We start from the raw sequence: 13962 nt of genomic DNA on the forward strand, positions 1-13962 counted from the left end.
CCGCCTGACCTCCGGGTGACCCGAGGATCCCTGTAGCTTCGGTCTGAACGGACAGGAACGCCCATATTTAGACGGATTTCCGCTGGGCTCAGTTTCATGAGCAGAGCGGCGGGTGATGATGTCATCAGAAATGAGACGTGATGAAATAAAGGTTTTAATGTTTTCCTAACTGGGTGTGATGCTTCCTGCTGCCCTCAGCTCTGTCTGCCAGGCTTCACTGGCTCTACCCTGCAGGAACCGACAGTGACCAGCAGGCGGAGACACGGCGCCGTGTTCAGGCTTTTATTGGACACTCAGCAGGTACAGGTGAGTTCAGTCGGTGGTCAGGGTTTGATCAGCCAATCGCAGCACGGGTTTTCTCGGTACACGTCCAGCAGGCAGCAGTCCGGCTGCAGGCGGCGCTCATCTGTCAGGCAGACGGAGGACAGGTTCTCAGCTGCTCCACAGGCCCACGGCCGTGTGATGTCATCATACTTACAGATGTTCCCTCCGACCTCGTAGAGATGCTGGGCGGGGCTGCGGACAGAGAGACAGGAAGTGAGGTCGGCAGGGACGGAGGCGTCCTCACCCGATGGACGCCGTCCTCACCTGGTCCGGGACTCGAAGCGGCTCGTCACGTCTTTGGCCGTGGTTTGTTCGTCTAGCTGTATCGCCATGGAAACCTTGGCGTGCAGGGGAGCGTGGACCCTGATGACGCCTTCGCACAGCTCGCCGACCTGCAGGCGGAACCAAACAGAACCCGGGTCAGTGGAACCGTCCGGCAGAAACTCACACTGACTGCCGCTGCGCTTCAGTTAGGGCCGCCATCTTGGGGAGGTCGAGCGCTGCAGCGGGTTTCACTTTAAATCAACAGACTGATGACATCAGAGCTTTAGATATACACTACATAGATTAGAAACTCTATTGACCCACGGTGGGAAAATGTGCAGCAAAAGATTAAAGCTGTGGAGTTTTTATTTTACAGTAGTTTAATATACATTTACATTCTATTCAGTTTATTTCTATAGCTCCAGATCAACCAGATCATCCAGTCAGATTGATTCAAAGTTTTCTATCTAAGGAAAACCAGCTGATTGCATCGACTCATTGACTCTTCAGCAATCCCTCACACTAAGCATGCTTGTAGCGACAGTGGAGAGGAAAAACTCCCTTTGAACAGGAAGAAACAGCAGAACCAGGCTCAGTGTGAGCGGCCATCTGCTGAGGCCCACTGGGGTTCAGGCAGTAAAGTTTATAAGGAGAGATTTATATATAGATATGTGTAAATATCTGTGTGTATAAATATGTTTCTGTATATAGTAATAAAAATGTGCGACATGCATCCATCCTATCAGAATATTCTATCACTCTTAACTCCACTAAGGATATTTAAATAAACTGAACCTTTTGTTTGTTTTCAGCCAAAAATAAAATAAACTAAAAATTAGTTCAATATTCAGAAAGTTAAAGTTGATTAAAAGCTGTTGGCCTCCCCAAGATGGCGCCACCAGATCAGGTCAGCGATCAATGGTGGTTCTACTGGGTGTCTCTCTGGCTCCCCCTGCAGCTGGCATGCGGGGATCCAGGGGCCTCTGGCTTCACTGGTTGGTCCAAATAAAGACCAGTCAGCGATTCTATGTGAGATCAATCTACTATAGAAATAAGATGTGGAGCAAAGCTCCTCTAAAGTTCAGCCTTTCCTCCATGCAGCTCCTGGGCTTTCTGGATGTTTGGCTCTGAATGATTCCTTTCACCTTCTGCAGGGCCCACAGTTAGAGCTCCATCCAGGGCCGACGGCCTGCAGCCGTTTTATAACAGACACACACAGGACTGCGGCCTTCTGGGAAAAAATAAAAACTACAATAAAACAAAACAGAATGTGGAGAAAAGTAGCGAGTAGCTGAGGCTCTGCTTTATGAAACCCAGAAGGTGTGAACAGAAGTGAAAAAATCTAAAGTCGTTTTTTCTTAAACTGAGGAGGAAAGTTAGACCTAAGACTATTTACATTTAAAATTATTTTTTTGTCATATTTTACGTGTATTTGATCTAATTATCTTATTTTTCTGCTTAAATTAAGGGTAAATACGATTAAAGACATTTTTTACTTATTTCTAGATCTTTTCTGCATCAGCATGTGTCACACAGACTGCAGTAAAGAAATGTTATATTTATAGAGTATAGTATTAATATTCAGTATTTTAAGGATTACTCTTTGATAACGAGTATTATGATGTATAGAGGAGTTTTATATATATATATATATACAGCTTTATTTATGCGTATAGGCTAGATATTAGAATCCCTTTGAACATAAATCTGCAGGAAGAACGTTCCTGGTTCTCCTGGTCTGGACGGTCAGGACGTCCCCCCAGGTCCAGCCTGTCCCCTCCGGTTCCGGTCCAGGAACTCACCTGGTTCCTGTCGTTCTTCTCGTTCCTCCTCCTCAGGAGGCGGGACGTCGCCCTGCTCAGGTTAAACTGTCTGTGATTGGACGCCTGGTTCATCTGTCTCACCTGGGACAGAAGAAACTTTGGGACCTGAGGGAGGAAACAGGAAGTGATGTCAGAGTTGGTGGGACACCAGTAGGACCCGCACGGGTTCTGAGACTCACGGTCCACAGCAGGTCTTGGTGGCGGATCATGAGTCCGATCAGGTGAGCTCCGCCCACCGCCTCCTCCATCTCACCCCGCTGCTTGCTAATGGAGCGTTTATTTCCACGGTTACGGCGAGTGAATATATTGGGCGCCATCACCATGGAGACATTCCACAGAGACATTCGGTTGTGGTCCTGATGGGAGACCACCTTACGAAGGAAGACCAGCAGGGCCTGTAACCATGGAAACACCTTCACTGAGCATGGCTGTGCAGATTTAAGGTGGAACGATGGGGTCTAAAGGTGGAATTTACCTTGAGGGTGTTTCTGTGGGCTTCAGGAAGAAGCAGCAGAAGCAGCTGCAGAGCCTGGACCTGATGGACCTCAGAGGACACGGCTGCAGGGAGGAAAGGCAACAGATCAGCTGGGAGGGCGGGCTGACCTCTGACCTACCTGTGAATGATCGGGCACGCACCCAGCAGGGAGCAGAACGTGGACAGGTGCGCGTTGGTCAGCAGGGGCGTCGGCAGCTCCCTGATGAAGAGCTTCAGCAGTCCGGAGGCGTCCACCGGGCGAACTTCAGACCAGTCAAAGATGCTCCAGCACCTGTCCAGCTCCCTGCGCAGGTACTGCAGGAGGACAGAGGAGAAACGGAGGAGGTGGGATGGGACGGACCGGAGACACGGCGGGAAAAAGCACTGAAACATGGCTGAGGCGCGTGACGCGCTCCAGCTGCTCCAGCTGCTGCTCCCTGTGAGGAGCCGAGGCTCTGAGGCGCGTATCCAGGCTTGCTTCATTTGGGGGAGGAGCCTAAATAGATGGCGTCAGAAGCCTGGCTAACGCCGTACCATGTGACCGCTTCAGGAAGTGGTTCAGGTCGCCTGTAAGTCCAGCAGACATTTAAACAGCCTCAGTGTTCAGGCAAGAAGTGGGAGTTTGGAGGAGAGCTGCTGCTGGATAGATTCTACGAATAGATTGGTTGGAAAAACAACCAATCTATTTGGTGGAAACTAGTTTATTTACATTAAATAATGTAACGATCAAAATGAGAGCGAGCCACTGGTTACAGATTAATGGGTTTTAACTAGTGTTGCTTTCTGATAGCTGCCATCTTGGTAGTGGCATCAGCTGTAAGAGATGGACTTCCACTCCTGAGGTTGTTGGTTTAAGTCCCACATCAGACTTTTGAAGGTTGCGATTGGTTTGATTTAACCAAATGATTGGTTGAACACTTAACTTCCAACCAGATAAAAAACAAAACTGTGAATAAAATGACCTAAACCTTTCATTTTGCTTATCGTTGCACGATTTGCACACTTTCACTGTCTGCTTGAGCTTATTTCAATAAACTGGCAGAAAAACTGTGAAGCTTAAATGATTGTTTTATTCTAAGACATTTTACACAAAAAAAACTTTTTAAAAAACTTTGATGAAACACACCCATAATTTTTTGGTGAGTAGGAACTTAAATGGGGAAAATACGGAAGAGGATTAGGGCCAGTGGAAAAAAAAAAAAGTTAACTGATTTTTAAATTTTATTTCAGTTTAGGATGGGAGAAAACTCAGAAAAAACTCAGAATTCTGACTTTTTTCCCATGTTAAACTGAAATAAAATATAAAAATCTGTTAACTTTTTTTTTTCCACTGGCCCTAATCCTCTTCCGTAGGAAAGAAAAGCAATTGCAAAAAAAATCGCGGATTCTATCACTAACTGTAGTTCTTCACTCCTCCAGTAGGTGGTGACATTTTCACATGAAGCTCCAATGAGGCTTCATCTCACCATCAATAAGCATCAGACGCATCTGGACTCACTTTTCTGGACGTCTGACTAATGTAGGACAGAGATGAAGCATCAGGAGCTGCTCTGATGTTCCAAGCGTGTCGGCCATCTTTACAACTTTGATTGGCCTCACACTGTCACGAGGACAGAGCAACAACATTCCCTCTCTGTATTTAACCCATCCGCTGGGGGGCAGTGGGCTGCAGCTCCCAGTCTGGGGTTAAGGGTCTTGCTCAGGGACCCAGGGTGGCAGTCTGTTGGACTCTAACCACTGGGTCAATACTCCCATCTATAGACATCCCGTACGGTCTGGTTCTGGGAACCAGCAGGGGGTCTACATCCTCTAGAGGTGCAGATTGATGACATGTTCCTGGAAAGGACCACTTGGTGATCAATCTGTGTTCAAAGTTCAGTGTCGGTCAGTCAATGCCGTTCCCTGGAATGACGGGGGCGGGAGTTACCTTCAGTTTGGCAGCGGATCCTGGGACCCGAAGGATTCCTTCCGTCTGCAGAGCGCTCTGCTCCAAGACGCCCAGCAACTAGAGAGAGAAGCAGAGAGACAGACAGCTGCTCTGAGGTTTAAATCATCTCCAGCGCCGCCGGCTGTTCCGTCGCTGCTTGCTGCTAACCACCGTTTCTATTGCAATGTTTCAGCTGCTGATCTGAACCTATAAATACTGATGCAGCGTTAAAGAAGCGGCCATCAGGCCCTGAAGGTTTCCAACAGACAGATTCTTCACCTTCTGGAAGAAGACAGGAACTTTGACTCCAGGAAACGTCTTCCTGTCGTTGTCCAACAGAGAGTTCAGAGAGACACCGAACACGCCGCTGTCTGATGGACAGAAGACAGAAAAGTCACTTGTACTGAACCTCCACTGAGGGACAGGCTGGCCTTAAACTGGACGAAGCTACGCCAGCCGTCACACCCTTGGTTGGTCTAAGGAGAATAAGGATCTGACTAGAGGGAGAAATCTACCTGTTTCAGATCTATTACAGCTTCAGCATTAGCTCTTTAGTATGCCTGCATGTTCAACAAAGGCATCTAGAACATGCAGAACACCTGCTGAAGAGCACCAGAGAACTGGATCAGCGCATCTAGGAGAAAAACATCTAGAACATCAGCAGACAGAGTCGCACTCCATCATAGCCTAATCTAGAACAGAAATGTTTTAAAGGGAGTGAAAAAACTTTGACTTCCTGTTTTAGCTGATCTACATCTGATCGCCTGGAAAATGGTTCCATGTTCCACTAGTTCCTGAAGCAGAAGGAACCAAAGCTCAGTCTGTCTGTGGAGAAAAACCACGAGGTTTGAACCTTGAATATTTTGTTGGAATTAAAGGAACAGTTCTAGATGGTTTAAATCTACCTGATCGAATTCAGTTTGTTCATGTTAACGACAGATCTTCCTCATGCTCAAAGGTTACCTACAAGCATGCTTAGTGTGAGGGCAGAAGGGCTAACGTTAGCCCTGGCTGCTACAGACGGGCTAACGTTAGCCCTGGCTGCTGCAGAAGGGCTAACGTTAGCCCTGGCTGCTGCAGGCGGGCTAACGTTAGCCCTGGCTAATGCAGACGGGCTAACGTTAGCCTCGGCTAATGCAGACGGGCTAACGTTAGCCCCGGCTAATGCAGACGGGCTAGCGTTAGCCCTGGCCCTCTCTGCATAGCTGGCTGCCGTTTACCCTCGGAAATTTTTTTTTTTATTATGCATTAAATCAGTAAATGTTCCATATAGTGAAGCTTAAAGTATAATATTCTCGCCTCAAATGATCATAAAACTTACTTTTATTGAACAACAGCAACAGAAAATAGAACTTTGAACTTAATCCTCTAAGCTCTGTTAGCGCTAACCTGGAAGCTGCTGCTGCCGCAGTGCATGCTGGGACAGCTGTCAGTCTGGAGGACGGACAAGTCTGCCCTGATGCATGCTGGGTAAAGAGGGAGGGGCCAGAACAACATCCGGGGGCTTTGTTCTCGGTCTGCTTGTTTTAGTGAATTGGAACAGTGCTAGGGCTGAGGATGATGACGTTTCACGAGGACGCACAGATTGAAAAACAGCTTTTGATTTTCCTGATCTAAGATGGCAGACCTGAGGATTTCTGGGATCTGAACCATGTCAGCCCGCTGAGGGCTAGACTGGGCTCTGTGTGTTTAAACCGTGACGTAAAAATGAAGCGCACCCCGAGTTCTTCTGTGTGGTGGCCGGGTGCGCTTTATTTGGACTCCCATAGCCGCCAGGAAGGTGGAGAGTTCGATGCGAGAGATGAAGCCTAGCCTGGTGAGGTCACGGGTTGACAGGTCATCTGAACAGGTGAGACCGTATGACGGAGAGACTGGAGCGAACTGCAAACACACATCAGCAGAAAACCATCAGGTTCCTGACCAGCCGGTCCTGATGCAGAGGAACAGGTGCACTTACCTGCAGTTCACTGTTCTCATCTCCATGGAAACAAGCACAATCCTTACAAGTCCCGCCCTGTTTGTGCTCAGCTACGCCTTCAGAGTAAGGAGTGTCCCTCAGTAACCAGTCAGCACACCTCAGCCGTCCCGCCTCTGAAGGGAAGGTGCTTGGAGTGGAGGGGGAGGGGGTGAGTGCGGGGGATGACGGGTCTTCAGGTAGCTGGTCCTCAAATGTAGACAGGGGAAGAGTGGACCGTCCTGTAAACGGTAACAATCAGCAGCATCTTGAACAACAGAACCACCAGAACCGTCTGATAAAAACCAGCTGAGAGCCTCCTAACAGAACCAGATGTGACACAAAACAGAATATTCCACAATGTTTCATTAAACAATTTCATTAAAACTTTTCATTTCCTTTCCCATTGAGTTGCGTCCCAGTGTTCACGGGGATGGACGTCTGTGTCTTCGGCAGGCGTAGAGCTAACAGAACTGGCAGCGTTGCGAGGCAAGGGCTCAAACATGTTCGGCTGGAAGCCTTCTACACCAAACCAAGCTTCTGCCGCCCTGGCGTCCTCTTCCACAACATCTTCGTCCCCGCTTTCCTCCTCTAAATAAAAAATGGATGACGGAGGAGACTCATCCACGACCTCCGACACTAAACTCTCCTCCTCTTGCATGTTTCCACTGTCCATAGCGCTGAGGGGCCACTTCAAGGGCACTGAGTCATGGCAGGGCTACCAATACTGACCCATGAACTACAATGGTTCTATAAATGATGAATAAGAAGACCAATTTCAAACTCCGAAGACTCGGAGGGCACCCCGTGTGGTCCTTGAGGGCCCTTTGGTGCCCGCAGGAACTAAGTTAGTGACCCCTGGTCTAAAGGAACATAAAGGTGCTATGAATGGCATCCAAGACCCAGAACCTAACTTGATTCTGAGACAAAATCAAAGCTTAGAGAGATAACTGAATAATCTAGCTGTTGCTTTGAATGCTTCCCTTTAATGACCATCCCTTTCAGAGACATAGACAGGTATGGGGCATTGCAGGCTAACAAAGAAGCCAAACGACCCCCATTCCAAAGGGGGGGACCCGTTCATCCGTTTCTATTTGCATGTTTTCTAAACTAAAACCAGGCTTTGTTGGGCTGCTGGATAAAACCTGGAACTAAACGCTATTTCTGACATTTTAAATTGAAAAATCTTCCTGGATGGAAGAGAAACGTCTTCAAACTTGGAAACAAAGTCCAGAGGATTGATTTTACTTTTTTGGAATGACTATGGCCTGAATGACTGAGAATCTTCACCAGCATATTGCACTGCCTTTAACCCCTCCCCTTGGGCAGCAGTGGGCTGCCACTGTGCGGCGCCCAAGGAGCAGTGTGGGGTTAAGGGTCTTGCTCAGGGACGCAGAGTGGCAGTCTGTCGGAGTGGGGCTCGAATTCAGAACCTCAGGATTTCAACCTCTATGCCCTGACCACTAGACCACCACTCCCGAATGGACATACAGGAGATGTCCAGGGAGAGAGAGGTCTGCTAATCTCTGCTGGGATTGCTGTGCCTGCAGCTCAGTCCTGGATGAGTGGAAGACCACGAATACAAGTCTTTCCATGTAACTAGGAGACACGGAGGATTTCCAAATAGATCGGTCCGTACAATAAAAAGATCAATGACCAATGTTCACATCATCTCATTCACAAGTACATCAACAAGAGAGACTGAAGCATCTTTGTGGCTAATAAAACTTATTCAGTCTCCATTAAAAGACTTGAAGACAACTGTTCCAGAAAGGCTGTGGAAAACCAGCACCTTTCTGGCTGCTAAGCTAGACCTGAACTAACTGACCTGAACTAACTCACCTGAACTAACTGCAGAATGCCAGAAGGACCTGCAAACGGAGACCTTCAGTGTGTAGACTGAGCAGTACCTCTGTTAGTGCTGCGGCGGATGGTCTTGGTGGTGGTGTGGTACCTCCTTGGCGGTGACTCCGGATGACGTTGGGTTGGGAACGGGCTGCAGTGGACTGCGGCGTCCCCATCAGGCTGAAACAGATGATACTCCTTCAGGTTCTCTGGTTTGATTAAACACACCTGGGGATGTTCCTTATGTCCCACCTCTGTGAAGACATCACGCACGTCTCTGATTGGCTGCCTGTTTCTTTTCCTCAGTGTCTCATTGTAGTTGTCCAGCCTCTTTTTGACCGTGGCGGCTTGTTGCCGCGTCAACGTGGACAGCACGGCCTCCGCCACAGGTGGAGCCTCTGTGGATGCAGAGTCTACGAGCAGCGAGGATAACCCCGCCTCCGTCAGCCACGCCTCCTCCAACTCCACCTCTATATGAAATAAAGACGTAAAGGACACACGCAAGATGTCGAGGTCCCACCCTGAGCCCAGTTTGACTCACCATCTAAACTTTTACTCTCCTCCTCTTCTTCCTCCTCTTCTTCCCCCTCCTGCTCCTCTTCGATGCTCTGGACCTCTCTCCAGTAGGTTTCCATGGTAACTTTTCGGGAGTCAGAGGTCACTGGGTGAGGTGGAGGGTGGCTTGAGGAGGTGGATACAAAGGTAGCAGAATGAGATGACAACATCCTGTGGAGAAAGGAGATGAAGCTACTATGAGAAAAAGCAGAGAGAGCAGAATGTTAGAGATTGAACTAATAGATTCTGCAGAGTGGGAGAATAGAGATAGAATGAAGCAGAATGATGAGTTTATTGAAACTTTTGCAAGCAGGTATCACTCAGAGTAGGTTACAGAAGATGTCTTAACTGGAAGGTACGAGGACATGTACTTCTGCTGCTAAGAGTGAAGCTCTGACTCTAGGAGACCAAGCCCGGACCTGAAGCTATGAGGTCTGGCTTCCTGTCCTAGGAGAAGGGGTCTGGACCCCAAGGTGTGAAGTCTGGTTTCTAGGCTGTGGCTTCACATCTGTGTTCAGAGTTTGTGGCTTCTGCAGCCCAGAGTTAAGCTTCACTTAAATATTCATGAAGCATTTGACAGGAAGTCAGGTTCTTCCAGCTATTGATGGCTGATATTGTTTGTGTTCCTATGTGTGTGTGTGTGTGTGTGTGTGTGTCAGGAACCTTAAGCTAATGGTTTTGGTTCCCAGGGGAAGACAGAATGGGATGCTCAGACTGAAGTTTGCTGCTGCTGCTTTGTGTCCATTAAGAGGAAATGGACACTGCTGGTCAATCAGAGATAAGTGTTTTCACTCAGGTCCTCGGATAGTAATCAGACCTGGTTATTGTTCAGCAGACACGTGTTAAATCAGCTGAAACATTTCAGTTTGGAACTTCTTTACATCAGAGTAGATCCCTGACGTCCCCACTGATTTGAGGGGCTGAGTTTAGACTCTGACTGGTTAAGTCCGGGTCGGGGACTCTGTCGTCTGAAGGACCTCTCATAGACAAACTTGTGCACTCATGCTAAGCATCCATAAAGCTTCCTCAGTGGCTCTGAAGTTGCTCTTTACACTCAGTTGGATCAGATGACATCCAGGCAGGACTTTGAGGATCAAAACAACTCCAGATTCCAGAGTTTAGCAGTTTCATCGACAGAAGATATTTCCTTACTTTTGTTGGGTACTCTAGAACCGCCCGGGGATCTCTGTCCTGCCTGTCTATGGTGCCTCCTTGCTGCCATACACCAAAAGTGGTAAACAGACAATTGGTGGTTGATGAGAAGGTCATCCGATCATTTCTTGAGAGACGTCTAAAAGATGCAGGTCCCAAGGACAAGGATGGAGATCCACCTATCTGGAGCCAAATAATTATATCCAGAACCATCTGAAAGCTCTCTAAAAGCAGCCCAAAGGGTTCCTATTAGTGGGGTTGTGTCCCAAAATGTGTGTCTTCAACAGAGATGGGAAGTAACGAAGTACAAATACTTCGTTACTGTACTCAAGTAGATTTTTCTGATATTTTTACTTTACTTTACTACTTATTTTTATGGCGACTTTTTACTTTTACTCCTTACATTTTTACACAAATATCTGTACTTTCTACTCCTTACATTTTTTAAAATTGGCTCGTTACTTTAGTTTTGAATCATTTCAATGGAGTTACAGTTATTATTTTTCACGTCATCAATACCAAATTCAATCTAATTGGATGGGAATCTACGTTGCATTTGACGCACCACTACAAGATGAATCGACAGATTCGGCGGTATTCATTCACGGCAAATCATTGCAGCTTGGTGGCGGTGGCGTTAGCATAGTAGCATGGACGATGAGATGATTGAAAATGAACACAACGGAGATCTAGTCCTATTGGCAGACATCCATTTAAAATGTAGGCAACGGCATGAAAAAAGTGGTTTCTACTTTTACTTTTATACTTTAAGTAAATTTACAAGCCTGTACTTTGTTACTTTTACTTGAGTAAAGAAGTTTAATCAGTACTTCCACTTTTACCAGAGTATTTTTTAACACAAGTATCTGTACTTTTACTCAAGTACGGAAAGTGAGTACTTTTGCCATCTCTGGTCTTCAACAAGAAACCCTCCAAGACTCGGTGGCAAACTCCAATCTTCAAGTCCCAGTTTCCTGCAATCTTTAGATGTATCCCTGGTCCCAGACACCTCCATCAAAAGGTGGAAGTACCTTCAGTCAAGCCCTCATTTTCAATTGTGCAAATTGTAGCTCCTACCTCCTCTTCCTAGCCTCCACTCCTTTCCCTGACTGTCAGCACTATTTGGACAGCTCTTATCATGGCGTCTGCTGATGCACTTTGGCTTCATGTCCTTACCGATTTGCTTTCTTTAGATGTACCTAAGTTCTCAAGAGTCCTGCTAGTGGCCTAATTCTTTGATTCAGGGGTCCTAAAGCACTTCTTCCAAAAGTTATACAGGACTCGTCCTAGAGGAGAGGAGTTGGACACCTGTGTCCCTGAAAAGTGTTTTAAACCTGCTCCTCAATGCATAAAAGACCTGGTTCAGCAAAGCCTGGTAATTAAGAAAACTAGAGGCTGGTATAGTGAAAGAATAGATTTGGGAGTCTAGTTTTTCTATGCTAATTAGCGATAAAGCATTAAAAACAAAAACCAACGAGCCAACCCATGTATCTGTCCTTTGCCTTCAACAGGCTGTGTCCGGGTCCAATTACCCGGCATTCCTACGGATGTGACGTCAACGGACACTGCATGAGCGCCCCCTACAGCTTTTATACAGGAAGTCGTGGTCGCAGAAGACCTGCTGGACATGGTGATTGTGAACCGTCACATAGTAAAGCATCACCAGTGCGCGGCTGTGAGTACGGGTGAGGTGTCTCTGAGCTGGTGGCGGCAGTTACTCGCACCACCAGTCGTGTCACTCGTCTTTAATTCACATTAGGTGTTCTTTAACTGGGAAACGTTGAGGACCAGAGTAGAGCCACCAATCAAGACTCTTCAGGTTTGGAGGTAAACTCTCTCAAGAAGACTCTTTAACGAGTAAAAGTGTCCCTAGAACCGCCTGATGGAACTTTCTGGTACCACCTAAAGCAGAGGTCAGCAGCAGACTGCGGTCCGGTCAGTTCAGGTGTTTTATAAAATATGTGAATCAGGAAATTATCTTTATACCAAAGTGAATGATTGTTGTTCTCTACTTCAAAAAACACTTTAAATTTTGAAACGGAAGAATTTTCTATTTTCTTATTTAAAAATTCAATGTAAAACATGGATGCATAAACAACTCATCTTATTTCAGTGTTAAATAAAGTACCAGATTATAATTAAACATGTTCCTGGACCTTTACTGGTTGATAGTTTTCTTTAGTTCGACCCCAAAGGATTTTTAAATGGTTACCTCTGGTATAAAACTTTGCCATCACAGTGTTTCAGGTTCCAAGCTAAGGTGTGGAAGATCTTACAGAACCAGCCGTGTTAAACCATCTACAGCCCGTTTGATCTCAATGATTTCTACTAAACTTCCCTAAATGGTTCCTATATCTTCCCCAAACCAGGAGAACCTCTCAGATTGTCTAAAGAAGCTTCCTGTTGTTGGGGAAGACATTTGGACACTTTGGATTCACCTGGTCTGCTCTGAAGACCACCTCCATCCAACCTCAGATGATGCTTCTAGAACCCATGAAATCTGGTTCCAAGTTGGATCCAAGTTCTGCTGGACTAAAGTTAAGTTTGGCTCAATAAGACGGTTCAGTTCCAAACCAGAACCAGCAGAACAAAGGAACCAAAAACCATTCAATCCCAAACAGATTCGTTTCATTTTGATTCATTTGAACAGGAACGTTTCATGAGATCCAGTTTCTACATGGTCCCTGGATGGAGCGGACGTTGAAATAAGTTCCTGCCCCAGATCCAGGACTAAACCTGGACCCATAGCTGCATAAGAGCAGGTTCAAGTCCGGTCCAAACCGGATCCTTCAGCCGACCAGAACCACAGAAAAACATCACAGAAGTGCTGCTCTGTAGGAAACCAGAGTGCTGAAAAATACTGGTGTTTATCTAGAACATAGAAACAGAACAGGCAGAACTCACCTCCTCTCAGTCCGGCTGCTCATCGCCTCTGAGAGGAGACAAGGGGAGGGAGGAGGGGGAGGAGGAGGAGCACCAGGAGCTCCCAGCTCAGACTGGGAGTGTTGGACAGCTGGACTCAGCTCAGACTGGGAGTGTTGGACAGCTGGACTCAGCTCAGACTGGGAGTGTTGGACAGCTGGACTGGTTTGGGTTTTACTGGTGTGACGTTGGAGAGGATTTTATAAATAACATCCAGAGCCAGACTGAGATTCCAATAAAACCTTCTGGAAGAAATCCTGTCAGAACATCAGGAAAAGTTCTGCTGAAGACACGTTCTGGCTCCACTTCCAGGTCCAAGGGTTGACCTTAACCTAACCCTAACCAGGACAAACAGAGGGAGACTGGTTTGCTTTCTAACAGGTTCTGAGGTCTGCAAAGAGACGCCCACCAGAACCCGGACTGGCACTGTTTCTGAACCACATTAAAGTCCAGGACCGGTCCAGAACCCAGAGGAATTCTGCCATCTTGAAAACATCCACAGACCAAAGGGTTCCTGTCAGCGCAGGACCTGGAGAAACTCGACTCGAATCGTCAACAGACCAGGCTATCAGGTCTTTTCTCTGGTGGTCTAGATTAAAAACTCTGCGTCCATCTAACCAAGTCTCATAATCGTAGAATTAGCAGAATCTGTTAGATTATTAATCCTCTCTGGAGACAAGATTCTGTTTAAATAAAGTGCAATAATCTCTCAGTCCATGCT

At 46.8% G+C, this 13962-nt stretch overlaps 1 protein-coding gene across 2 annotated transcripts; it reads right to left on the minus strand.

The window, feature by feature from the left end:
* Nucleotides 1-6: 6 nt before the first annotated feature.
* Nucleotides 7-13952, minus strand: arhgap28 (Rho GTPase activating protein 28). 2 transcript variants are annotated; one of them, XR_005279645.1, is made up of 14 exons: nucleotides 13224-13952; nucleotides 9154-9338; nucleotides 8865-9082; nucleotides 8678-8792; nucleotides 6771-7009; nucleotides 6532-6694; nucleotides 5093-5184; nucleotides 4814-4891; nucleotides 3048-3201; nucleotides 2887-2969; nucleotides 2591-2806; nucleotides 2391-2516; nucleotides 479-716; nucleotides 7-406 (listed from the first exon to the last, which is right to left on the minus strand). XR_005279645.1 is itself a non-coding variant. In XM_038273315.1 (14 exons), the coding sequence occupies exons 1-14, from the start codon at nucleotides 13244-13246 to the stop codon at nucleotides 324-326; spliced, it is 2013 nt and encodes a 670-aa protein (XP_038129243.1). In that variant the 5' UTR covers nucleotides 13247-13952; the 3' UTR covers nucleotides 261-323. The 2 variants fall into 2 exon arrangements, 1 of the variants encoding a protein (XP_038129243.1); XM_038273315.1 differs by having other exon boundaries at nucleotides 261-516; nucleotides 589-716.
* Between the last annotated feature and the right edge of the window lie 10 nt (nucleotides 13953-13962).

This window comes from Cyprinodon tularosa, unplaced genomic scaffold, assembly GCF_016077235.1.
Source record: "Cyprinodon tularosa strain WSP-4 unplaced genomic scaffold, ASM1607723v1 ctg869, whole genome shotgun sequence".
Lineage (NCBI taxonomy): Eukaryota > Metazoa > Chordata > Actinopteri > Cyprinodontiformes > Cyprinodontidae > Cyprinodon > Cyprinodon tularosa.

Coding starts and splice junctions, on each gene's coding strand:
- arhgap28 (XM_038273315.1), bottom strand. CDS start 13,246: ATGAGCAGCCGGACTGAGAGGAG. Junction 2,517..2,590: donor ACCAAGACCTGCTGTGGACC/GTGAGTCTCAGA, acceptor TTCCTCCCTCAG/GTCCCAAAGTTTCTTCTGTC. Junction 517..588: donor CGCTTCGAGTCCCGGACCAG/GTGAGGACGGCG, acceptor CTCTGTCCGCAG/CCCCGCCCAGCATCTCTACG.